Raw genomic sequence first — 26,069 nt, 5'->3', positions numbered from 1 at the left:
GCAAAATGCATATAAAATATCAGAATACGGAATCGTTATGACGATCGATCGATATTTATAAGTCACATGATAGAATTGAATGCTTTGATTTTGTACTAATTTAAAATGGAAATGCGCTTTTCAGGCCATTGGGAGACTGAAGTATTGAATATATCGACGTTTCTATTTTTTATCTAATTCAGGCAAATGTTTCATGACTGCTATTACTTATAGCTTCCACACTAAATTTCTTCGAATATCTATAATTATAAATAGTTATGTATATAACATTAAATATTACACCTTTAAATAGGAATTATAAAAATATTAGATATCTAATAAGATATTATTTGCAAACGAATTCAACGCCAATTATATTAACAAATACGTATGTACCTACAATGAAACAAAATAGCTTTTGTTACAGTAATCACAATAAGTTATTAAGATTATTTCAATTTATTTCTAACTACTTAAATGTCTCACTAGCATCTAATGCATTACTTTAGACCTAAAATTAAGAAAAAAGAGATTCTTTGGGGTAGGTCTTTCTATTTCTATAAGGTTACTTTGACGCGGAAGCACTTGTCTTTCAATTTGCATAACATGAAAATCAAGGCATTAGAGAGCATATTTTAATCAGGCTAAGTTACTAAGTATCAATATTACATGCTCAATTTTCCTAAATGCGATTCAATGACCTTGCAATGGTTCGATATATAACTATGTATAACAAAAGCATGCTTTTACCGCTACGATAATGTTAACGTTTACGTGGAATATGAGTTTCTTTAATTTAACTTAAACGGAATGACGAAAACTAAAATGTTGGCAGTTTAATACAGTAGACAATGAACAAATCAACCGCTATTACTTATTAATAAATTCTATCTATAATTAAAAGGAAATGATAATATATTTTTAGTAACAGCCAAAACCGTTAACTAGTTAAATAGGACTTACAAGTTCGTAACAAAATATTTAACAAGCATAACAATTAAGTTAAGGCCGAAATTGCAATATAAATGGCATTTTAGCTAGAAAGGGACAAGGACGATAAATAAAAAGAAAAAAACTAAAAAAAATACATAATTTATTATAATCACAGATTATTATCCAGCACTGCGCTGGATTCCAAAGTCAGACCAATTGAAGTTCTCGTTTAAATAACATTCAACGTCAAGAGACAAAAACTAATGGAATCGAAGAGTCACAAATTCAATAAATAGTCTTAGAGTAGAGGAGAGCTATTTACAAATGCAAAATTTGCTAATGCGATTAGAATGTCGATAGTAGTGATATCGCTCTAAGGAGGCACCGGTCGGGTGTGGCGCGGTATGGCGGTGTGACGCGCACTGTTGCGTTGGTTAATCAGCGTACTACGTTACTGCGGCAGCGCGTCCGCCTCAGCCAATCAGCGTCTAGCGTTGTTGCGGCGACGCGTACGCTGTGTCGGCTCAGCCAATCATCGTGGAGCGTTGTTGCGGCGACGCGTACGCTGTGTCGGCTCAGCCAATTAGCGTGGAGCGTCCACGTTCAAGCGGTGTTTCGATAGAGCGATATAACCGGCCGCGCGGCGAGTGGACGACGGTCCGTGGGTCGAGTGCAGCGGGCGCGGCGCGGGAATCACGTCATGTTGACGCCGAGCGAGCGGCTCGCGTACTCGTACACCACGTACGAGATCGACACGGCGGGGATCACCTTTTGTTCATTTTTACATCATTAGTACGAGCTATACATGTTTCGTGCATATCAGAGTAAGATCCGATTTAGGAAAAATAAAATTAGTTATCGCTTTTTATTAACCGACTTCATTTCGAAGTGACTGATGCGAAATTTGTCAATAACATCGATGCTAACCTTACTCTAATATATCCGATCAATATGGATTGAATAAATAATCAAAAATATATTAATTGAAATGTATAAATATTGTTTTAGCAGATAAAAAATAAATATCAAACAAAATCCTCATTGAAGCGGATATTCACGGACGCTTATCAATAATTACATTAGCCGGTAACATCCTTTTAATCTATGAACAATGTCAAGCCTTAAAAAACAATTTGCTCTCGAAAAATATCTATACATTTCAATAACAACCATAAATTCCACAAAACCTTTACTATTCCTTCACCCTTCATAAAAGTAAATACAATTAACAACGCGTATGTATTTGTATAATCCCCTAGTGGTATTGACATAGATAATTACCTTGATGAAGTTAGGCGTAATGCCGCGGTAAAGGCCACGGAAGCCCTCGCGCTGTACAATGTCTCTGAACACGCCGCTCATTGTGCCCTCTGCGCCTTTTGCTGATCGCTCTGTAAAATCCATACTAATATTAATAAATGCGAAAGTAACTCTGTCTGTCTGTCTGTTACTCAATCACGCCTAAACTACTGAACCAATTTTCATGAAATTTGGTATGGAGATATTTTGATACCCGAGAAAGGACATAGGCTACTTTTTATCCCGGGAAAATGACGCAATCCCGGAAATCCCACGGGCACGGGAAATATGTCGGTTTTTCTTTGACTGCGCGGGCGAAGCCGCGGGCGGAAACCTAGTTATACCATATATTGAATAGGTAAAGAATAAATTGTATACAAACAAGGAAAATATGTATAATTAAAAATGGTCAATTATTGTTTTTAATTTCATTAATTGTTGCATGAATAAGCCTCGGCTGCGCGAGAGTTGATTAGGTATAGAAAATAAAAATATTTATATAAGTATGATAAAGAATATGTCTATAACAGACTAAGGGCTGATTTTTCAATCGTTGGTTCATTCTTATTCGTCGAATAACGTATTAAACTACTACTTCAAAAATGTATTCTTTGCCCGTCTTTGACAGTTTACGGGTGACATTTTAAAATTATCGTGTAATACTTTATTGGCCGGATAAGTTTTAACCATGGATTGAGAATCGGCCCTAATAAGAATACCTTTCTTTGAGTCGGTGAATAAACCTAACGGTAGGTATTTACGTGAATTTCTTTACACAATATTTGCAATATTTGCATTAGCCTTGGACATTATAGGTAATTATAATGTCATCATTATGAAGCACATTTACCCCGTTTGCACCTTCAAATTTGTTTCAATATTCAATGTTCGAATGATACTTATTATTTTTCCATAATATTATCATCGTGTTGAGTGCAAAGATATAAATTTATTTTAAGACGAAATATGTAAAAAACTTACTCAATTAAACATAAGAAGAAATTAACAAATACTATGAATAAATAGATGACTCATAATAATTATCTACGCAGCGCTTGCGATAAGTGATTAAGAAAAACGCGGAAACGTGTGTTATAATTTCTAGAAAAGGACATACCGTGCAATCTACAGGAAGTGAGCGAATACACGTCATGTTACTTATATTTTATTAATGTATTTGTGGATTACTATTTCTGCAGAACTGATATCTAATCTAGATCGCAATCTGAATGTAAGACATAGGTTACACGCTCAGTCTGGCATCAGTTCAGTCCATCAGTCTGGTCAGAATGACGGGAGAATTATCTTCTAACCGGTTGACTGACGGACTGATGGTTCAGAATACCCGTGTTTTTCATCCATCATTCCGGCATCAGTCTAAGCCGGATCAAACTGATGGACTGAACTGACGCCAGACTGAGCGTGTAACCTATGAATAAAGTGATTCTTGTGCCAAATAATGTACCTTGAGCTTGCAGCCTGGTGCGAACCAAGGCCAGTGGGTAGGAGCACACCTGGCCCAGCGTGCACGACGCGCTGCCGCACGCCAGCAGCAGCAAAATGCCCGGCTGCGAGTTATTCGCTTGGTATTTGCTAATGTACTTCTTCTTGAGCGTCTCGTACACCGCCAGGTCGATGCCCGCGTAAGGCACTATCCCCAGGATATTTGGAATGTATCCCTTGTAGAAGCACTTGAGTCCCTCGCGCGCGTATATCTTCCGCGCCGCGTCCATGATACCGTGGTATTGACCCGTTTTCCTTAAAGCTAATCTCGTCTTTAGCACCTCTAGTGGGTAGATCACAGTTTGGCTAATCGCTCCGGCCGACGCGCCGGCCACGAACCGCTCGTATATAGCGAGCGGGTGATTCTTCTTGTCTCCCTTTATGAGCCGCTTCACTTGCTCGTACGCGGCGAACTTGATGGCGGACTCCGGTGCGATCTTGATCACGTTGATCCCGTTGCCGCGCCAGAGCCCCGTCACGCCACCCTCGTTGATCATTCTTGCTAAACATTTCGACATGTTCTCCCTGGTTGGATTCACCTAAAACGATGGAAATTAGATAAATTATATGTTTTATGAATGATAGACACACCTCTTTAGTTAATTTGGTTTATTATGTGACACGATGCCATTTTCTTTTACATTGTAATGTATAATTGCAAGCAACTGTTTACCTTTACACACAGGTATAAATGAAAAAAAAAAAGAAATGATAACACCAAGAAATCAATAATGTTACGGTTTGTTTAGACTGCGCAAGTCATTTATTGCTTCAACATGATAGTTTCGAACAGGCATAAGTTTGCGTCGTGTAAATGAGCCTTAAATAACTGGAACGAGTAGAGTCAAAGATGATATTTGTCTATAAGAAAAAACGACGCGTTGGCAAAGAGCCATATTGTTATTTCTATAAGATTATTTGCACATTGTGTAACGAAATGTAATGTAATTACCTGCAGGAATACTTTAAGTCTATCGAGAGGGGCCGTGCACGTTCTGCTGAACGCACCCGCGATGCCACCAGCTAACAAATGTCGCCACCACTTCCCAGTCTGTAGTTCACTTTGTGTGAAGTCATCGGGTACGTTCATATCCTCCCCGATGTCGAGGTACTGTAAATAGATAACAAATTCATTACTATTTACCGCAACTATTTATAATTCTTCAAATAAATACAACGAACGCGAGAGCAAGCGTAATTAAATTTGCGAAAAGTTAGATCACTACATGTAAATCGCACGGTCATCTTTAATGCGCAGTTTTTGGATTTGGTTAGATGTCTATCGCTTTCAAAAATTCGAAAATACTACAAGTAGAAATAAAATGATAAATACACGACGAAAGTGGTTAGTATCGTAAACATGACACAGCAAATAATATATTATATACTACGTGTTATAAAAATAAAAACTTATTAACTAATTCGGGGTTCAGATGGTCATCTTCCTTTGAACACTCCTTCTGTTTTTTACGCTTCATTATTTTGCTGGTCCATACTTTCGTCTTTAGGGTTAACTGCTCGCTCTGACAATAATTTAAATTCATAAAATAAATTTTTGTTTCTCATTTCAATAAGTTAATTTAATTTCTTTTATTTACCATTGTATTGTATTATGACTGATTTATATGAAAGTTAGTTACCGTCATGGGTAAAAAGAAGTTTCTTTCCATATCGAACAAGATAACAAGAAAGGTTACGAGGTACTTCCAATACATAAATTTGATATTAATTAAACCTGAATTAATGATAAATTTTATAAAGATTTGTGCTGTGGCTTTCATATTTAAAAAATCCTGAAATTTCAACTAAAACTTTAGTAATTGTTTTGTAATCCGTTTCTGTTCCTAATGGCCAAAGTATGACAGTGTCATATTGTACTTTTTATTATGATTTTCCTTCTCTTTGGTCTAATGAGGTTCATATTATAGTTAACCTAATATTAAACCTTTATTATCATCTCACATTATATTAACTAAGAAATAGCTAATAAATCTAATCTAATCACAAAGCGTTAATCATTGTACTAAACATATAAATCATTTGTTCTAGTGTGAACAAGCACTTACTACAGCCTATAACCTTGTTCCGACATAGTTCCGGTTTTGACGCTTTCGATACGCGAAATTTTTGCGTGCGATTTAAAATACCGCTGCGTCATAATTAGAAAGTGAAATTCTCATCTTAATTTCTAAGCATAGAAAGTATTATCATGTATTATTTTAGGAAACTAGCCTCTGTGTAGCATTTAAATTAAAATAGGTATAAATGTTCTCTACATGAGTACTTTCCTTTTTAAATTTTGTGCTTAATTAAACATAAGAAAATTCAGGGTCTACAGAGGTCAAATAAAAAAGCTTCACGAATTCTTTAACGTTTGGTTCCAAAATTGATGTCAAGGACTTAACAGTGGCCTAACTATTCGTTTGAACGATTGCATGAACGCGACGAGGTCGTTTCAAATGACAAGACCAAAACTACTTCATATAGTAATTAGTATAAATTGAATGGAAGTGGTATACTAATAGATATTAAACCCAATTTGGTAGTATAGCTCAGTAGCTGGCTAATAACTACATTCTCCGTTAGTGTTACGGTCTAATTGGCACGTTGCTAGCCCAATTGATTATTACCTACGAGTTAACAATAACATGCAATACAGGAGACGTAAGGCAGACACATGTTGACGAAATCAACTAGGAAATCAAATGCATTTTGATATTCTACTTGTATGAACAATATATTACATGTATGTAATTTTAATTGACTTTAACAACCTATCGTATACGCTCTCTCAGGTTCGTTAACGAGGTCAATGCCTTGCAGGAACAGATAATTATTGTAATTATGAACACAAAACTGTTAAACATTAACAAATTTTTTATATTCTGATATAAATTGTAGAATAATCGCACAGCAACGGAACATTATCGGTACTGGGTAGAATTCATGCATAGGTACAAACTTTTAGAATTATATATTATATCTAATTTGATATACAATTATAATAAAGATTATAAATAGATAAACATACAAAAAAACTTTCAGTCACTTAAGTATTTAAATTGAATTCATGAAATGTTTCAGTGTGTTTTGTTTCAATTTATAAGTTAGTTATAATGCCAACTTCATGTTATCATCAGTCTTTAAAGAACATTCAATGGCACTTCATGACGTTATCAAGTCAAATTATCCATGATGTTTTACTCTTATCTGATAAGAATGTCTGGCATTACAAATTCTATAATTATTATACCTACAGATTGAAGATATCCGCACCACAAGACATAAGACTATAAAAAATCTGAATAAATCTTAATAAAAATGTTGAATTTAGAAAGGAAGCAATGACATTTAAATCACGAGTCTAAAATATGTTGCCTTACATGTTAAAACTTACAAGAGTCAGTATTTACTTCATCGCTTTGAATAGGAATTCGATATATGTCGAAAACGGTCACTAGGTGATTATAAAGAATAATAATTAGAAATTGGCTTCGTGTACTGTTTAGTATGTATTGAACTAAATGTTTAATATGTAACATTGAGAATCACGAGGATGTCAGATAGAGTAAGACGTACATTAATCAACTATAAATACACGTGTATCTTTTTATAACAATGGATAAATTTATAAAATATTTTCTCTTATAAATCCAATTGTAATATTGTTTTATCATAGAGATTCCATTAAAAAATTAACAGAGCTGACTTCAAAAACAAATTAGTCATTAAATCTTGGAATTCGGATAAAAATCAAAAAGGATTTCCCCGTACTCGTATCAAATAATATTGTCACGAGCATAATGAATGACGCAACTCGCCAATAACGCGGCGCGTGCGCAGCTACGTCACCGGTACATAATATTATCATAGGGCGATGATTAGAAGGCAAAGTCTACCGGATCAGAAAACCCATATTTAACTGCATATGACAGTTACAGTACAGTGCATAATAGACTTCCTTTTTTTCTATTTCCTTAGTCGCTACCTACATATATTATCTTCTAGAGGAGTAGATATAGATAACGCAAATTGTAAAATGTTTGAGAATGTCATGCACGATACATAAATATATAGGCCGGATGTCACCTAGAATGTGTTAGACAGTCGCCGTGTCCTCGTTTCTGTTACCAAAACTACTCGCCAACGTCAGCGATAAGGCCGAAATTGATGACGAATATGGTGCGAAATATTGGGATTTACACTTTATCGCTATGTAGTCTATTCTTTTTGTCCTAATTGTTTATACGTGGCGTTCTTTGTAACGTGCACAATCCAGGAAGACAGAGAGGCCACATACAGCTGTTAGATAAGTGTCGTGAGGTTGGATAAAAATAAATCTTTGCACGCATTGTAGCTTCTCTTAAAATAGTATATGAACACGGTTATCCACTAACATTAATTTATGGGTGAACGGGTTAAAAGTCGCATAGCAATTGGTATTTGTCAATGATTAAATATTTGAAATTAAAAATGTACTTATATATAATTCAAGTGAAAGTAAATGGAAGACATGAATGGAATATCAAGTGTCAAACATAATTCGCTCAACATAATCATGCCATGCAATTCGCTATGCAAAAATGTTGAAAGTACATATAGGTATTTGATTTGTATTGTATAAGAAAAAAAATTGAGTCACTTTTTTCAAATGATAATTAAATTGGAAACAATATCAAATTAAATAAATTTGCAATAATATTTATCATGATTCCTCGTAGATAAGGTCACTTAAAAAATATTCATTCAATATCGTAGCATAATTACATAATTATTTTAATGAATCAACTAGGAATTCTAGAAACTTAATTTTCGTCGTTGCCTTGGCAACAGCGTGCATGTGGCCACACACTGTGTGTGAATCTTTTTCCTTGTAGGTTATGTACGCGGGTAATGAATGAAAATATGAATCGGTGAGAGTCCACAAAGACATTTGGAAAATGGAAACATTCAGTACCTTTATTATCCAATCCCAAATATCACCATACACGTGGAAATCCATTTTTAAAATATGTTTTAACAGTTCGATCTGAACGAGGCGAAATCGCCGCGATGAATAAATTGGCATCAACTCAGTGCAGTCTAGGTAACCCGAATTTAGAATATAATTACCTTTGCCAAACATCGACGAAACACGAACAGAAAATCCTCGAAAACATCGCCCGTAGCCCCCGTCACTTCTTCCAGTTCCAGAGACATTTTATCTAGTTTACAATAACGCAAATAAGATAAATAAAATAATTAACTAAAATAAATAAATCACAGTTGGATTGCTTCTTTGGAACTTTTTCAGATCGAGCTATAATAAATATATAATATTTAAACTTTAGTTAACTAATTCGAGTATGTAGGAGCGCGATAACGACACCGTGCACGCGTACAGACATGCCAACGGACATTCTCACACTGAGCAGTGACTAAACCTGATGTAGACGTCATCGTGCTTAAACCGCATATCGTCGCCTGAAAGTAGCAAACGGCGCTTTACCATTGCCGGCACATGGATAAAAAGTCGGCCAAGAGCAAAGCAGACCATGTAAAGTAAAGGGTTCCGTGCTAGAAGTACATTATACGTGCCAGAGAATATAAGAATTTAAGAGACCTTCATATTCAAAAATACGAAGTCCTAACAAACAAGTACATACCATTATCTTCGTAGAAATAAATAGTACAGAACATATAGTTCAAACATCACTCATAAATATTTTTACATATATAAATTTTTCGTTAACTCTATGCACTCTTTTTGGCACCATAGTAAGAAATTCGAGGAAATTGATCCTGTTCAGATTAAGCTCTATATTTTAAAATAATAGTAGATCTCTACAAACGTTAATTCAAGTAACTAGGTCATTCTTTCACAAAATAACTATTAATTAGCATTATACGTAGGAAGTGGAATCGTAATTCCAATTCAATATTTCTTCATTCAAGCGCGAGATATATCTTCATTTTACCAAGAATTTCATGAATCCCTTGTTTACATTTAAAATAATTGAACCCTAAAAAAGACGTTGTAAATTTATTTAGTTCTTAAAATAGTTATTTCACTCTATATGTATTGTTAGTGAAAAGACAGAATATATTAGCACAAATTTAGAACAAGACAAGTTCAGGGTGTGACCTTAGGTGCATATGAATTATGATATCTTTTACAACACAATACAATGCTACAACAGTATTTAAATTGTTTAAACACTGCGTAGGAAACGGAACTCCAGGAAATCTCAAAGAAAGAGCAAGGCCGTGTGACGTATCCATTGTGTATTTTATAAATTGATGCTGTGCTATGACATTGATTTTTTTTAAATTCTCTACCCTCGAACGTTTAATCACGTAGAAAAAAGTAGATATTGCAATAAAAAATTCTAATATAGTAAATAGAAACATAATCCATACTAATATTATAAATGCGAAAGTAACTCTGTCTGTCTGTCTGTTACTCAATCACGCCTAAACTACTGAACCAATTTGCATGAAATTTGGTATGGAGATATTTTGATACCCGAGAAAGGACATAGGCTACCTTTTATTGCGAAATATGTACCACGGGCGAAGCTGGAGCGGACCTCTAGTATGTATATAAATATTCTACTACCGAAACACGTGAAAACTGAAAAGTGAATGCTTACAAAAAATGTAATTAAATGAAACAATTGAAAGCTTGCCCAACAAGAAAACAAATGTCATTGAAATGCTGACACGTGTTCAAAGGACATTGATAAAACTTTACACTGTATTTTCTTTCGTAAATATTTCATCATTTGTTTTAGAAACAACGTTTTATTTGAAATCGAATTTATTTTAATTGTTTCATAAATTTATCTTTGTAGAATTACTATTTTTTATAAAAATGTTTACCTTACTACAGTAAATGTTACTCATGTAGCATTTTTATATATTTTTACGACAATAATATGATACCTAGCTGTTATTTTACAGAATATTTTGTACACAATTATGTTTAGAATAACAATCAGTAACACTGTAGTTTGTTTTGTATATCTATATCGGGTATTATCTCGGAGTCGACACTAAAATTATACAGTATAAGATCTTTCTAGATGTTTTAAAAATGTTATTTTGTTTATAATGTGTAAAATAAATAAAGACATCGTGTGCGCTGTTTTACAGAGATGAAAGTAATTAATAATCACTTTTAAATATATGTTTCAAGAAGTGAAAAGTGAACTTCGATACGTAGATAGTGTTTGAAAATTCAATATAAAAACATATTTTGTTTTTGAAGACATTCCATAGAAGCTTGGAATAGTCCTCATTAAAAATGTCACACTTCATAGTAGGTGCTGTATACAATTAATTCGAAACTAAATTGTTTTTAACGACATCTTTAGGACACGTGTTATCACCGTGATATTATTTAAATGATATATCTCAGACGGTGTAATATTTAAACTAATGAAGGTGTTATACCTTTTTTATTAGAATTTAATAGTCAAACAATAGCCCGACATACATAATGTCTAGTATAACAAGCGATAATTGATTTCTTGACACAGAAACAGCTGCGTATATCGATGACGTCTTTATTACGTTTTGTATCGACCATCATCTTGAATTACTGTGTACTTGCTAGTCTTTGTACAAGTGTTTATTGAATAATTACATTAACTACATAAAAGATCACCGTAAAAGTTTAAGGTAACTAGGAAATGTAACGTTTGTATTTCTTTTGGAAGGTTCCAGAATTATCCAGATTTGATAAGTCTTATTCGAATTTACTCAGTGTGCTCCCACACATACAATAAAATGTTCAATGAATACTTCGATAAGTAGGGCTCAACTGGGCATAAGTAAATAGAAAATTTCCGCTATCAACATCAATAGTTGTGCTGTTCCGAGCTCTATTATTATCTGTATTGGTTATTCCTAATGTATTTCTAATAGTTTCATATCAATTAGCAATAATTACAATAATTTTAATATGAATTTTGAGATGGACTTCAACAATTATAAAATTAGAATATTGTAAACATAAATACATGATCAATTGTTAATGAATTATTATAGGGCTATGTAAAATAAGAAATTTTCCAGAAACGTGACGTTAATCCAACAAATGTCGAAAGAGGTTAAATTTATTGTGGATTTAATTATTTCTAGAATTAAAATGAATGCAATTATTTCGTTTATTTCCTTGTATATTTTACACAAATATAAATATACATTTACATACCTACTGTTTTTAGTTTTTAATTTATTTATTTATTAATTTATTCAGTCTGTACTCTGTATAAATTGTTATCTTTTAATTAAATTGGAAAACGTAATCATTATGCACCTGCATTTGCCTAGGTTAGGTTAAATTAAATTTACAAATGACAAGGTTGAATTTAGCTTTTACAAGAACAGAGTATATAGTTTTTATCGGCATCTATATAACTCTTGATATAATATGATATTGCGTAATATTAAGGTTCAATGTTTATATTATGCTAGTCTTTTATGTGCTAATCTTTATATCATATACGAGTATCACAACCAAGATCACAACGCTAAGTTCAAGATCAAAACTACGTGTCATTTAATTATGTCAACGTACTTTGGCGATATCATCATTTATCAGAATTATGGAGCTCCAAACTACAATATGCCCAGTTATTACAATGTCTTTTTGCGTTGCAAATAATTTGGACATGCGTATTTACTCTGCAAAGTTTTTTTTTTTATTTCATATTTGATATGATAATGACTGAATGGTTTTTAAATTTTTATTGATGATGTTTCTACAAGAGAGTCTAGGTAAGTAAATTCTAGAAAGGCTTTTACGTTTATCTTGCTTTATAATATAATATGTCATAATGTCGCTTAAATCTGATAAAAACATATATCAGAAATCTGCGCATGGAGTTCGACTTAACACAAAAAAATAAATTAACATTAGGTATTGAACAAATAATTAAATTCATATTATTCATATTATCTGTTATTTTATACAATTATAAAAACGATAAGGTAATCACGACACGGCACTTTATGACACTGAAGTTCGCTGAATGATAATGATAACATCGAAGACCTGTGCTGTTTTTTTTTATTTTAATTTTAATAATTATAAATCTTTCCAAATAAATAGACAACATACAGACAGATCATTTTATTTACTACATGAAGATCGTATTACTTCGCGAAAGTGCGTATCTAACAAGAAAAGAATGGACGAATAACATTATTTTCAAAAAGTTTTAATACTAATTATCAATTTCAAAGAAAAAAAATCAGATGTTGCGTTCTCTAATCATCATATTTTGTTTATAATACATACATAAAATTTTCAAACAAAATAAGCAACTATGTAAGTAACAGTGTGCCTTTAGTAAAATGACGCGATAGTTTAATTAGCGGCTATAGAATACAATATATGTAATTGGTTAGGTGATTATCGAAAGCAATCGGATTGAACAGAGATGACAAATGTTAACGATTATGAGACCAAAGGGAGGTTTAAGACGCAAACAAAACATTCAATGTTATGTTTATAGTGATCTTCTGAGAGTGGAAAGAAACCCGACTGTTAGACTGTTAGATAAGGTCTACTATGTATCCGGGTAATAGTTCAAAATTAGCACTTTATATCTTACATTGGTCTCAAATTAAGACACAGTTCGATTTAAATTGGATATCGTAACAGTGAAAGTTCATTTAAATTCTATGTAGAGTTTTAAAACGGAAATTAAAATTCTCATTACTAGGTTCTTACGTATTTATTCTCTTTTGTTGGTTTGATAAAACCAAGTTTGGGCATTAATTATAACAAAAATTCAATATTACATTATTATAGGTTCATTGTATTAAATCCAATTAATTAAAGTACCTATATGTACTAATCATACTCCTTGTTTAAAGAGAAAGATTCGACAACTATTTTCATCTTTGATCCCCATTTTATCACAGTGGTTTAACTGCACTAAAATGTTAAGCTGAACTGGTTTAAACTTGAGTATACTGTCCTAATTGTAATCAGTTATACAGGATCAACTGGATCGTACAAAGACTAAATAATAAGAGTATTTTCTTGTTTCAAAAAATGAGCATAAAATCTCCCAACGGCATTATTGCATCATTCTAACATCGACACAGCAAAATGTGTAGAGCATGCAATCATTTAACAACTACCATATCAATCTAGCTGATGTTGAGTACTAAATAAACGGTGTTCAATTTATTGCCTACATACGCAATTCGGAGCTAGCCCGTCACTCGTTCGCTGTGACGTATCGCCCGCGACGCAACTACGTATGGATACGCCCACAGACGAGCCCGCGAATCTAATGGATGATCCAATTATCGAATTACAAGAACCAGGGTTGTTACTTGTGCGCAAACGGATATACCGATTGATAGAACGAATCAATAGCACGATACAATTATACCCTAGGTATGTATCCAAGACAAAAAAATAATAAAAATATATATTGACCATCGACACATTCTAAGTATCGTTACGTTTTCTTCTACTGTAAAGTTATATTACTTGAACATCTATGTATTTCCTATGAGTCCTTTGAATCAATCAATATCTAAATCGAGGAAAAGGTACGCTAACGCACACCCATCATGTTTAGGAATCTCAAAAGTTAAAGTGTCATATGAGCCAATAGTAAATTACTAATATTTTTTATTTTCAATAAACTAAGTCGTAAAGCTAGAAGTAGTTGCATCATTCATGTTTGCAATAAATTCATTATCAATATCTGAACTTAAAAAAACATGAGATAATACAAAGATAATTTTGTATAAAATGAGTCAACAAAATTCATATGAAACCAGGCGTACACCGTTACACGTTAATAAAATATAATAGGCATGACGAAAGATTTTCAAAACCTCTTCCATAATGTGTGTATACGTTTATTAAACAAGAAAAACCCTATATTTCGCTAATATACTTAAATTTAACGAAGATAAAAGCCATTTTTCAAAAAATATTTATTAACTGTGCTAAAACAGCTCACAGGTGTCATGGCGTAGGCGTGACGTCACTCTTATGTAAATACGTAATTATCTGTATGCATAGCGAAGTAAAATTAAACAAATATTTAATTAAAAAGTGTTATAGAATCTAATTTCAGTTTATAAGTGGTGTGCAGTATTGCAATGTGAATCTACATAAAAATAATACCCAAAAAAAGTGTTAGTAATTGTTTAAAGTGAGAAAATAATATGAAATGATTGTATAAATTTGACGCAGAGAAACCCGAACCACATATTCGTGAATTCGCAATTATATTTCTGTTCTGAGTCGATAAAGCATACGTGAAAAAATAGAAAATAAATAAAAATGCGTATTCTCAGCATATTCATAACAACAAAATACACCTGCCGCGAAGTTGTTGTGAGTTGTTTACGTAGACGTGACGTCACGCGTGTTTCAGTCAAAATGGCCGACTGCAGAATTTCAACGTTTTATTAAGGTTTTATTTTATTGATAATCTCATTAATCTTAATGTTTTTAATATTTATAACTCTAAGTCCCTATTTTTAATTAATATATTATACATTTTCCCTTAAAAACACTAATTCGAACATTTATGGATACTGTCGTCATGCCTATTGTATAGTCATCTTATAACATAATATTATATAGAGAAACTAGCGACCCGCCCCGGCTTCGCACGGGTGCAATGCTGCTGCAAAGCGACTTTGTTTTATACTATGTAGTGATTTAAAACGCAAAAAGGCACTACAAGTACAATTTAACTCCGATACTACCTTTAACCGATAAAATGTTCTGTAAATAATTTCGCATCCCACAACTATTTTCTACAACTGGAAGAATTCAAACAATTACCTACGTCCTACACAATGTAAAAGGAGACTCTTAAAAAAATCGAACGAAGACTCTTTTAACTATTCGAACATAATATTATTATGGATATAATATAGATAGCAAGCAATTCAGTGAATTAGAAAATGCACGTGAGCAAGTACATAAGAACGTTTAAAAAGAATCAACCCTACATGAAAAGTATCACGCGATAGTTCAAGGAGGTCAGTCTTGTTATTACGTTGATCCCCACACTGATACATAGCAGTGTGAATAATTTAACAGTAACATTGGAGAACCTTCAAGATTAACGATCTCAACTAGATCAACAATCTGTACAATAGAGATGTTTCAATAAATGCATGAGATAACAACTGAAAATAGAAGTTATTGTCATGTTTGAAGCAATATTTTATGCAGGATTTTTCCATTGCATTCTTTGCCTTATTAAAGGAAGACAATTAGTGCATGTTTATACTACATTTCTTGCGTAGACAAAACAACGTAAATGATGACACGACGCTGAATTCTTCGCAGTATTAATAAAATGCTTATTGCCATTTGCCATTAGTCGTATGGACAAAAACTTTCTAGTTTTAAAAACAATAAATACATTAGTCTACGTCAGCTTTGTTTCAATTATTATGTGAAAAAGTATGACCCATATGTATACGAAAGAAAATTTTATCATTAGAGAGTATTTTCATCACTTCATGACCAGAGAGAATTTTCTTAAAAACATTTTTTCATGATTTTTTCATATGATAGTTAAGAAAATGATTGATGTAATCCTATTTGTCACACGAAAATGTGATAGTAGATGATCGATAAGCTATCAAAGTCGGAAACTAAGGTCGGAAATATTTAAGTGATTTGCATTTTTTTTTCATATTATGTATTTCGAAATACATATATGCCTTTTTAGCAATGTCGAGGTCACGCATTATAGAGGTTTCAGTGATCGTATTACAAAATAATATTACCTATGTTATGTAACGTAACAATTTTTATAATCTTGTAATAAGTCTGAAATATAATTGTTATTCTTATTTATTCTAATAATTATAAAGCAAAATCACGTAATTGAATAGATGGTTAATTTTTTGAATCTGTAAATATTATTTTAGCAACTAATTGAAAGAAAAGTACTTAGTCGAAAAATAACAGTTTTCAAAACGTCTACTATTTTGGAAGAGATCTCTTGTAGCGACAAGGTCGTCTCTAACACGCACAAAAATTGTAAAAAAAAACAACAATATCGATTAGCTTGAAATATAATGTGTTCCACTAATAAATAACTAATACGAGATTCGAGACGGACTCGCGTTCGAAAGGTTGCATATTATTAATAATCTATGTATATACATATATACAACTCAAAGGTGACGTGATATAATGATCTATCAACGCACAGCCCAAACCACTGGACGTATCGGGCTGAAATTTGGCATGCAGGTAGATGTTATTAGGACGTAGGCATCCGCTAAGAAAGGTTTTCCGGAAATTCTTGCGGGAACGTTTACTTTATGGAAACGCTCCTTAAATAGGGTATTTAGGTACTTTATTTTATTTTTAATATTAATCGCGGAAACAGAAATAGATCTGTGAACTTTTCAACTATCTAGAAATGGTAATGAGATGATGACAAACATACAGATATACCGATAGCGGAGTCAGTAAGGATTCCGTTAGTACGTCCCTTGTGTATGGAGCCCAAAAATAGATAATATTAATTAGGTTTTGGAATTAACTTGATGATTTACGTACGTTAACGTTTCAAAATAAAGTTGAATGTTAAATGATAGTGATGATATTGTATTACGTCTTAATTAAGAAAGTTTTACATTGCATAATTAAAATCAATTGCATATAAAACCAATTGTGGTCACCTTTTTCTTTAACCATAAATCCAAAAACCCACGCATTATTAGCTGCAACCATATTTATTTTCCTCAAATGATTTTCAAAATCTAAATAGGTTACATAATAATTTAAATAGCTCTACATTAAACTTGTAGATGTGATTGCAGTACAAAACGTAATAATCACACACTTTGGCTTTTGCTATTTCTACAGAAAACTTGGCACGCCACGTAGTCTTATTCAACTCTCGGATATCTTTCGACGACACAACATTTTAGGAAAGATAGATGTTGAATAATAATTTACTTCCTCCTTTAACGGCTATAAATAAATATTGTAGATCGCAATCGCTTTTCCAAGTCACTCCTCTAAACGGTGTATTTGAACCAAACGAACATAGAGCTAGAGCATTATTTCGTGATCTTTTAGTATAAACGGAAACTAGTATTCAATGTTGTTCAGTATTAGAACATTGCATAGAATCTTTTCGAACGCACTAAGAACAACGAAAGAATGCTCTACGCCTGTTAACACTACTAGAATTTTACATAGTAGGGTTAGAATGAGCATTCGCTCATTTGATCTAAATGCACAGTAATACTATTATTAAGGGGCTCCTAGACGGGCTATATTTTCACGAAAATGTATAGCTGCAATAGTGTGGCTGGCAGCATCAGCCAGCATTTACGGCTAGACGATGCAACACTCGGCAATATTTTTAGTATGGCCGGGATATATTGTCACATATTTTTAACATGGCCGATGAAAGTTTAGGGTCCCAGCTACATTGCTGGAATAATCGTTTTGCAATCGAAAATACTGCAATACTTCTCAGCCAATTTTATTGTTGTCTCACTTTACGGCATAAATGCGTCCCTTTTTTACGCTACGTGAAGTTTGCCGCGAGTCGTTCGAATAGCGCGGTAGCTATGTTCATGTTTGTTTCTGCGTGTTGAGGCGTGTTTAAAGGTTGAGATTATAAATTAAAATAAGGATTTATAATAAAATAAGGAACAAAATGAATTTTTCTTGTTTTGTTTGGTTCTGACTTTGCTTTTAAAACAATGTAAGCTGCTGCTACGCGTATGAGTTCGTCAGCCATTGCAGCCATACTAGCCATTTATGTAGCCCATGTAAAGACAAAATAATGAGCCATATACTGCTGCAGAAATATTGCCGAGATAAACATTTTCCAGTCATATGCTGCATATAATGTTTTTTGTATTGCCGGAATATAGTCGCCAATTTTGTACCCACATAATTCATTTAAAATATAGGCTGTCTCTTTACAATAGAATCCATATAATTTACGCTCCGTTGGTTCAGAATCGATTTATATGAATTTTCCAACTAAATAAAATTTAAGGAGTATTAATTACACAGTTTTCATCGTTGAAAATAAAACTTTACAAAGGCCAAATAATTATTAATTAGGTTTTATTAATTTTCAAGTTTTACAGCATATATTTATATTAAATTCTCAAAAAAACTCAATTTTGTCTTCGTTAAGTTATTTTCATTTAGTACCTACTTACATTAAAAAAGTATAAGCAAACCATGGACGGAAAACTAAATAATTTTGGTAAAGGGTAAATGGTATTTACTTATATAAAACTTACCGTGGAATGCCTCCAGAAGCTGATTAGGGCGTGTATGTCCGAAGCCGGTGCCAAAAGTAGGTAGTCGCGCCATTCGTCGTAGCTGATGTTCAGACTGCCGTCTTGATCCATCCTGCCAACAAATAGATTTAACTTAATAATGCGTTTTTTTATTTATGTATTTTTTCTTTTTTTTTATCCGTCGCACTTAATTCGAGATGTTCGTAGGTCGAAACTTGGATAATAGTGATAAATCTTAATTTAGGTATTTTGCAGTTTTTAAGTTGATGTTGATGTACCGTTTTGAGAAGGTTGTTTCATACACTATCTAAAACGCAAAAAACGAAGAGAGTGTTATAAAAGAAAAACATACTTAAAATAAGGGATTCTTATTTAAAAATTCAGAATACTAAGAGAATACCAAATAGAGTTATATATTTTGTCAACTATTTTAAAAACAAAAGGAACATATTAACTTCAAAAAATATCAACTCTCAAAGAGCCATGACAATGAAAATTGATAAGCCTTTGCTCATCTTTTACACAAAAATGAAGTCAAGTATTTCATTATACTTAAATTTCAACTTGGGGTGGAATTTCGGTGAATAGAATTTGATTTCCAAACAAAAAATGACAAAGACACATATTTAAATTCCAAGAAAAAACATAAAACATATAATTTTTGGCAACACACGATGGACAGGATGCTGAAAAACAATATGAATAAAGCAATACATTATGATACTATGATACCATGTAACATGCAAAAGCATTCAACATTTAACGCTACATCTATAAACTATAATCTCTAAAGTAGGTTAATCTAATTCTAGGTGAAATCTAGGAAGATTATACTTCTACATGTTACATGTGCTGAAGGTTTTCACCTTCAATCAATTCACAAATGCTGTAGAACACATCTGGACATATTTTTAATAAAACACAAACAATTAGGTACAAAAACTCTTCATAAATGTATTTATTAGTATTTCGTGAACACATCAAGGAAATTACCTAATTAAAAACAACACTGGCTAAATCACCTGTACTTCTTGTACTTTGATTAGTAATTGAGACAACAAAACAAATATATCCATTTTCTTTTATGTACATCATTTATTAGCGAAGCTGTTGTCTACGTGATTTTTTCACTTACCACTTTAAAATTGGCCAAACAGCTCTTCTGAAACATTTTATTTGTCTTATGGTTAGATTTATGTCTCTTTTGGGGATGTTTCGAGAGTAAAGGATCAAATGAATTCCTATTAACAATATGTGAATAATTGATATTATGAATTTTAAATGGTATGTAACATACTACAATCTAGCCATATCTATACACTTAATATTAAGTACTATTATACAACCTAATTTATTTCTGAGTAGCAACAAAACTGTACAAAATGAAAATAGCCTATAATTATATAACACAGTTGTAATACATTGCCTGAAGAGTATGCAATGCTTACCTCTTGAGCAGGTTTGTTGCCTCGCTTCGCCCAATTGCGATTCCCAAATCAGCAAATGCCGATATGAGCTCCTCCAGATCAACTTTTCCTGTAATCAAAACAATCAATTATTATCATACATTTCTTAATAAATAAAAGTTATAAAATAAGGAAATACACAATATATTATATGAACATACCATCTTTATTCTTATCAAGATGAGAGAACTGAAGCTTAAGATTTTTCTCATGTTCCCGTACATAATGAATAAATTCTGACAGAGTGACATCACCGGCGTCTTTTCCTGTTTGAGCCAAAAACTTCTGTAAAATAAAATGGATTTTTGTTGAATATGAAAAGAATATATGAAAATAAGGAAATAAAAATGAAAGTTTATCCTTTATTATTTTTTATATTAAGTAAAATTTTAAATTCATTACGGATTATGAGGATTTGTAATTTTTATTTTTTGTTGTTGCAAAAGTATAGTTTTAATTATAAAAAGCCAATTTATAAAGCATTATTTTTATCCAGTTTGCTTCTAAGAAATGGAGTGTGAACATATAATTTACAAAGAAATATACTGTTTATTGTTTTATGTACTGTAAAATATCATTTTACCTTCACTTATATAACTGTTATGTACTCTTGTTATATAAGAGACATTGAATAAGATTGAAGAGCTACACTGTTTTTGCATCAATTATGATAATAATCCATAATATGATTAATGTTCAATGGAAATATTATTTGAACCAGAAACGCACAAACAATAGCAATAACAATATTATATAATGCAAACAAGAAAACCAATTGAATACAGGATACATTAATTGAACACAGTGCATTTACATGAATTAAAGTAATTAACATTAATATTCTAAGCAGCAGTAGAAATAACATTTCAATGAAAATTTCATCCTATCATTTTTAACGATGCCCCATCCCCTTTGTGAGATATGGGGAGATACCCTCTACATATTATGATCTTTTTGTTTAATGGACAAGTAGGTGATCAATATCTTCTGGGTCCTGCCAGACCGAAAAATATTTTTTGCAAGGCAGGCTTCTCATATTCCAGCTTAACTTTCTACCCTCACACATTCACCACTGTACCAAGAATGCAGTCAATATTATTAGGTATTGCATAATAACTAGTATCTTTTATTTATTATATACATACATGTTTGATTTATTTAACTCTTATGTTTCTATTGATAAAATACTGACAGATCAAGATAATATTGTGATGTATGGAACAGATACATTACATAAATGTTTTTAAAATTTCAATTTGAGTATTTCCATATTTCCATTGAAGCAATTAAAATTTCACTTAAACCAGTATAAAAACAGTTACTTAAAAGTACTTTTGATTTAAAAAGTTTTTAAAAAGAACATCAAAACTTTTAAAGTTATTTCAAATTTCTTTAGACAAAAAGGTTGTATGAAAAGTGTTCGTCATTATAGATTTACATGACGATATTCTAAATTTGAGTTTATAACAAATGCGTGATTCACTCGTGATATAAACCATACGGTGAAAATACCGTTAAGTTTTTATAGATGTTTTAAATTCTAACCTCTGCGTAACTTCGATTGATGTGTGGAGCCAATTCCTTGAGGGCTACAGAAAGATCGTGAATGTCGATCTTGCCATTCCCGTCTGTGTCAAGTTTAGAAAACAATTTTTCCAGTCTTTCTTCGTCTTCTTTTGGCAATTCTTCCAATTCCAACGGTGGATGACACTGCACCATGGTGTCTGTAGTTAGCGTAAGTACTACTTTTGAGGGAACGAGATAATGACTCTATGTACAAACTCGTGCGGGCATACATAACTTTAATCTAACTAAAATAGTGGCTTGTAAAAAATCATTTTAATTGATTCTACTCGTTTTCCATCCGAGAGAAATTTTGACAGCTGCCGTCGGCTACAACTTGCGGATGCGGACTAATATCTTAGTGTGAGTAAAGTCAAAAGTGGCCTGTGGGCTGTGGCATAGACTTTTCTTTTAACATATTCACACATAGACATTTTACAATACGGCAGTGCGCTGAATTTTCTAGGCCATGAACAATCTGCAATAAGGATATAGCGCCATCTGTGAGCAGTTTGTTGTACTCATGTCGTGCTCACAGCTCATGTCCTTTTCTGCACGTTTTCTGCAAATACCATAGACGCGAAATACAGTAGATAATGTACCAGTGCAAACTTAGCACCCCATCAATGGAATTTTGGGTCGAAAATGACCTTGATCGTTAGGTCCCCGTTAGGTCCTTTAAGGTCCCACAATTTTTTCGTTAGGTCCCCTTTAGTTTTTTTTTAAATAATTTTTTAAATTTTAGGTATAAAAAAAAATGCACTTTAGCACCCCATCCATAGAATTTTGGGTCAAAAATGACCTCAATCGATAGGTCTCCGTTAGGTCCTATAAGGTCCCACAGTTTTTTCGTTAGGTCCCCTTTAGTTTTTTTTTAAATAATTTTTTTTTAATTTTAGGTATAAAAAAGTTACACTTTAGCACCCCATCCATAGCAAAATTGGCAAATTTTATCAAAATCGTATTCTTTACCGTTAGGTCCGTATGGGCTCATCATTGAAATTGTTGAATTATTTATTTTATTAAAATTATAAAATAATAAAAACCTGCGCATGCGCCTTAGAGCATTAAGGCATGCGCACATCATACATAAACAGCGCGAAATTTAAAATGGTATCGTTTCATTTATTAAATAAATCTATTGTTCTGAGAGTGCTTATTTATTAAAAACCTACTTTTCAACCTAGAATTAAAATAACCTGGTATTAGTGTCAATCTATGGTGTCAATATATTTTTTGTAGCGGCCACAGGGCCACACTACGGTCGAGGTATATATTCGGAAAGAATAACATGCAACAAATCATTAATTTGATTCGGGATGACCTTCGCGTGGACACTCGAGGGGGCGGTATTCCAGTGGAACTGCAAGTGATGGCAGTTATTCGATATTGGGGCCGGCATGAGGTAGATGTGACTTGTGCTCTAGTTTTGGATATATACAATAGAAAAGCCTGTATAACGATCTATTACATTACAGATCCAAGAAGATTGTGCTGACATTCACAGAATGAGTCAACAGACACTTTCCCGTTTGTCCCGAAATGTTGCTATTGCGTTAGCTTCTAAAAGTTCGCGTTATATTAATATGCCGTCGAACTCAACCGAGGAAGCCAAAGCAATTAGGAAATTTGAGGCCATAATATGCGGGATGAAGCGTATCATTGGTGCAATAGATTGCACTCATATTAAGATACGCAAAGTGAGTGGAGAGGCTGGACAGTACTATGTTAATAGGAAGGGACATTACTCCATTAACACTCAAGTATGAACATTGTACAATAACATTTTAGTTTGATCATAGTGTATTTAAAGTAATAAATTTTCATTGTTATGTGTGCTATTATGTGTTTCTAATTTATAATAATATTGATGACAATAATTACAGGTAGTATGTGACTCTGACCTTAAAATCTGCGATATTGTGTGTCACTGGAGAGGAAGTACACATGATTCCCGCATATATAGAGAAAGCTCAATAAAGCGGAGGCTTGAGGAGAATGAATTTCATGGGAAGCTGATTGGAGATAGCGGGTATCCTTGTACTTCGCATCTTCTAACACCAATATTAAGACCAAGGACACAGGCAGAAGAAAGGTACAACCTGAGTCACATACGAACGAGGAATACTGTAGAGCGTTGCTTTGGGGTGTGGAAGCAAAGATTCCGCATACTCAACGAAACAATGCGAGGGTCTCTGCAAGTGATCAAGACCACTACTGTTGCTTGTGCAGTTTTGCACAATTTAGCAATACTCTTTAATGAGTCTATTTTAAATCAAGGTATTTGTGCAAACTAATATGTAAACAAAGTATCTTAATACTATTATAAAGGCGAAAGTTTGTAAGGATGTATGGATGTATGGATGTATGGATGTATGGATGTATGGATGTTTGTTACTCTTTCACGTAAAAACTACTGAACCGATTACAATGAAATTTAGCACACATATAGAGGGTGACTTGGATTAACACATAGGATAGGTTTTATCCCGGAAATCCCACGGGAACGGGAACTATGCGGGTTTTCCTTTGAAAACGCGGGCGAAGCCGCGGGCGGAAATCTAGTATTTAATAATGCCAATACATAAAAAATAAGCATATTTTAATTCTTTATTTTGTATTTTTCTAGATCCTTCAGGCCTTGAAAATCAATTATTAATCGATCCAACTATCCCTGATAATATAGAAGATGAAGACGAAAATATAAACAGGGCCATTTATATTGAAACTTATTTTAATCAATAAAAACCATATTTTATTATTTTTCAAAATTTATTTTTTTTAAATATTCCTCCTCTAATGCAAGTATTTGGAGCTTCTTCTCGTGAAGCTCCCTCTCTTGTTCTATTCTTAATAGGTGAAGCTCCCTCTCTTGCTCTATTCTTAAGGCCCGTAGCACACCTCCGCTGCAGAACTGTAACACCGGAACCGCAGTAGTTTCGCTCTGTCTTGTCCCGTGTACGAGAAGCGGAACAGTAGCGAAACTGCCTGTTCTAACACATACATCTAACTATTTTTTATCTCTTTCTTCGCGCGGTTTCGCCCATCTCTTCTAAATCCAGCCACACTACCGCGCTCACGCCGCTATTTGTTTGCGGTGCCGCAATGTTTTCGCGCGTGTTTGTCAAAACCGGCAAAAATAAAACGCGGAACTACATTGTTTTTGTAAAAGAGTATGTAAATCATCAAAACTCTGAGGGGTCATTCTAAAAATACATATGTATATGTATAGAAACGATCTTCATGGGACTCGAGTTCATTACATAGTAGGTTTTCTCCTGATTTCTTTCTTTTTTTATTAATCTCATGCACCCAAATTCTACGAGTTTTATGTCTTTTCAAAGTAAAAGTCCACAATAATATTTCTTTTTCCTCTGACTCCGATAACGACGACATTTCGCTTTGATCGTTGCTTCCGGACTGACTCGCATGAGGTTTCGCCGATGCCGGTTCCGCTACTCAAACTACACTTGATCACAGCGGAATTCATCTAGCGGTTCCGCGGTCATGGTTTCGCAGCGGAGGTGTGCTACGGGCGTCATAGATGCAACTCTTGTTGTTGCTTCATTAATTCCTCCCTGCTTTTTTTTGCAAGGAGGAATAATTGATGCTCGTAATTGGAATTTGATTTCCCACTGTAAAAATAACATAAACATTAAACATTATTTCACATAAATCACAGCTGAACAATAAGCACAGGAAATTTCATGAAATTCTATTTTCAACATTACATACTTACGTTTTTTTTGGTTTAGCTTTGAAAATATGATGTGTAGGATTTATACGTGGCAATTCAGTGGAGAAATTTGGCAATTCAGGCTAAAAATAAAAAAATAATAATTATTTTAAAATAATATAAATTTTATTTATAATACTGATATTTTTGTATAACATAACTGATAAAAATATTATACAAATTATTATATAATATGATTACCTATGCATGTGCAGTGCTTTCATCATTTTCATTCAATTTCAATGTATCATCAGCAGACTCCTTAGTAACTTCCTATAAATATATAAAATATAATTACTCAATCTCACAATAAAAAACTA

The 26,069-nt window shown here is 32.9% G+C and overlaps 2 protein-coding genes and 1 long non-coding RNA gene across 4 annotated transcripts in view; 1 reads left to right on the top strand and 2 right to left on the bottom strand.

The window, feature by feature from the left end:
- DIP2 (disco-interacting protein 2) overlaps window positions 1–26,069 on the top strand; it is a 304,666-nt gene that overhangs the window by 212,770 nt on the left and 65,827 nt on the right. The window lies entirely within an intron of this gene.
- On the bottom strand, window positions 1,056–22,389 carry SCaMC (Short Calcium-binding Mitochondrial Carrier). Of its 2 annotated transcripts, XM_090102422.1 has the most exons (8): window positions 21,996–22,389; window positions 20,612–20,735; window positions 20,433–20,520; window positions 18,985–19,096; window positions 4,667–4,825; window positions 3,677–4,253; window positions 2,194–2,303; window positions 1,056–1,680 (listed from the first exon to the last, which is right to left on the bottom strand). In XM_090102422.1, exons 1-8 carry the CDS (start codon window positions 22,167–22,169, stop codon window positions 1,606–1,608), a joined length of 1,419 nt encoding a protein of 472 aa, XP_089958548.1. In that variant the 5' UTR covers window positions 22,170–22,389; the 3' UTR covers window positions 1,056–1,605. The 2 variants fall into 2 exon arrangements, with proteins under 2 accessions (XP_089958548.1, XP_089958556.1); XM_090102430.1 differs by lacking the exons at window positions 18,985–19,096; window positions 20,433–20,520; window positions 20,612–20,735; window positions 21,996–22,389 and adding an exon at window positions 8,827–9,128.
- On the bottom strand, window positions 25,554–26,069 carry LOC149911059 (uncharacterized). The gene is made up of 3 exons (XR_016456780.1): window positions 25,951–26,069; window positions 25,753–25,832; window positions 25,554–25,648 (listed from the first exon to the last, which is right to left on the bottom strand). It is a non-coding gene; the product is annotated as an uncharacterized LOC149911059 (long non-coding RNA).

This window comes from Colias eurytheme, chromosome 1 (genome assembly GCF_061535395.1).
Source record: "Colias eurytheme isolate Ceu_HAF_F1 chromosome 1, ilColEury1 Martin Lab GWU primary, whole genome shotgun sequence".
Taxonomy (NCBI): Eukaryota; Metazoa; Arthropoda; class Insecta; order Lepidoptera; family Pieridae; genus Colias; species Colias eurytheme.
This window is presented reverse-complemented; position numbering and strand designations above follow the sequence as displayed.

What these genes read in the sequence shown, in the direction of transcription:
- SCaMC (XM_090102422.1), bottom strand. Translation starts at nt 22,169, where the DNA reads ATGGTGCAGTGTCATCCACCGTTGGAATTGGAAGAATTGCCAAAAGAA. An exon ending in TCTTGATAAGAATAAAGATG is followed by an intron (nt 20,521 to 20,611) that starts GTATGTTCATAT and finishes TTTTGATTACAG; the next exon opens with GAAAAGTTGATCTGGAGGAG. An exon ending in GCTTCTGGAGGCATTCCACG is followed by an intron (nt 4,826 to 18,984) that starts GTAAGTTTTATA and finishes ATCTATTTACAG; the next exon opens with TACCTCGACATCGGGGAGGA.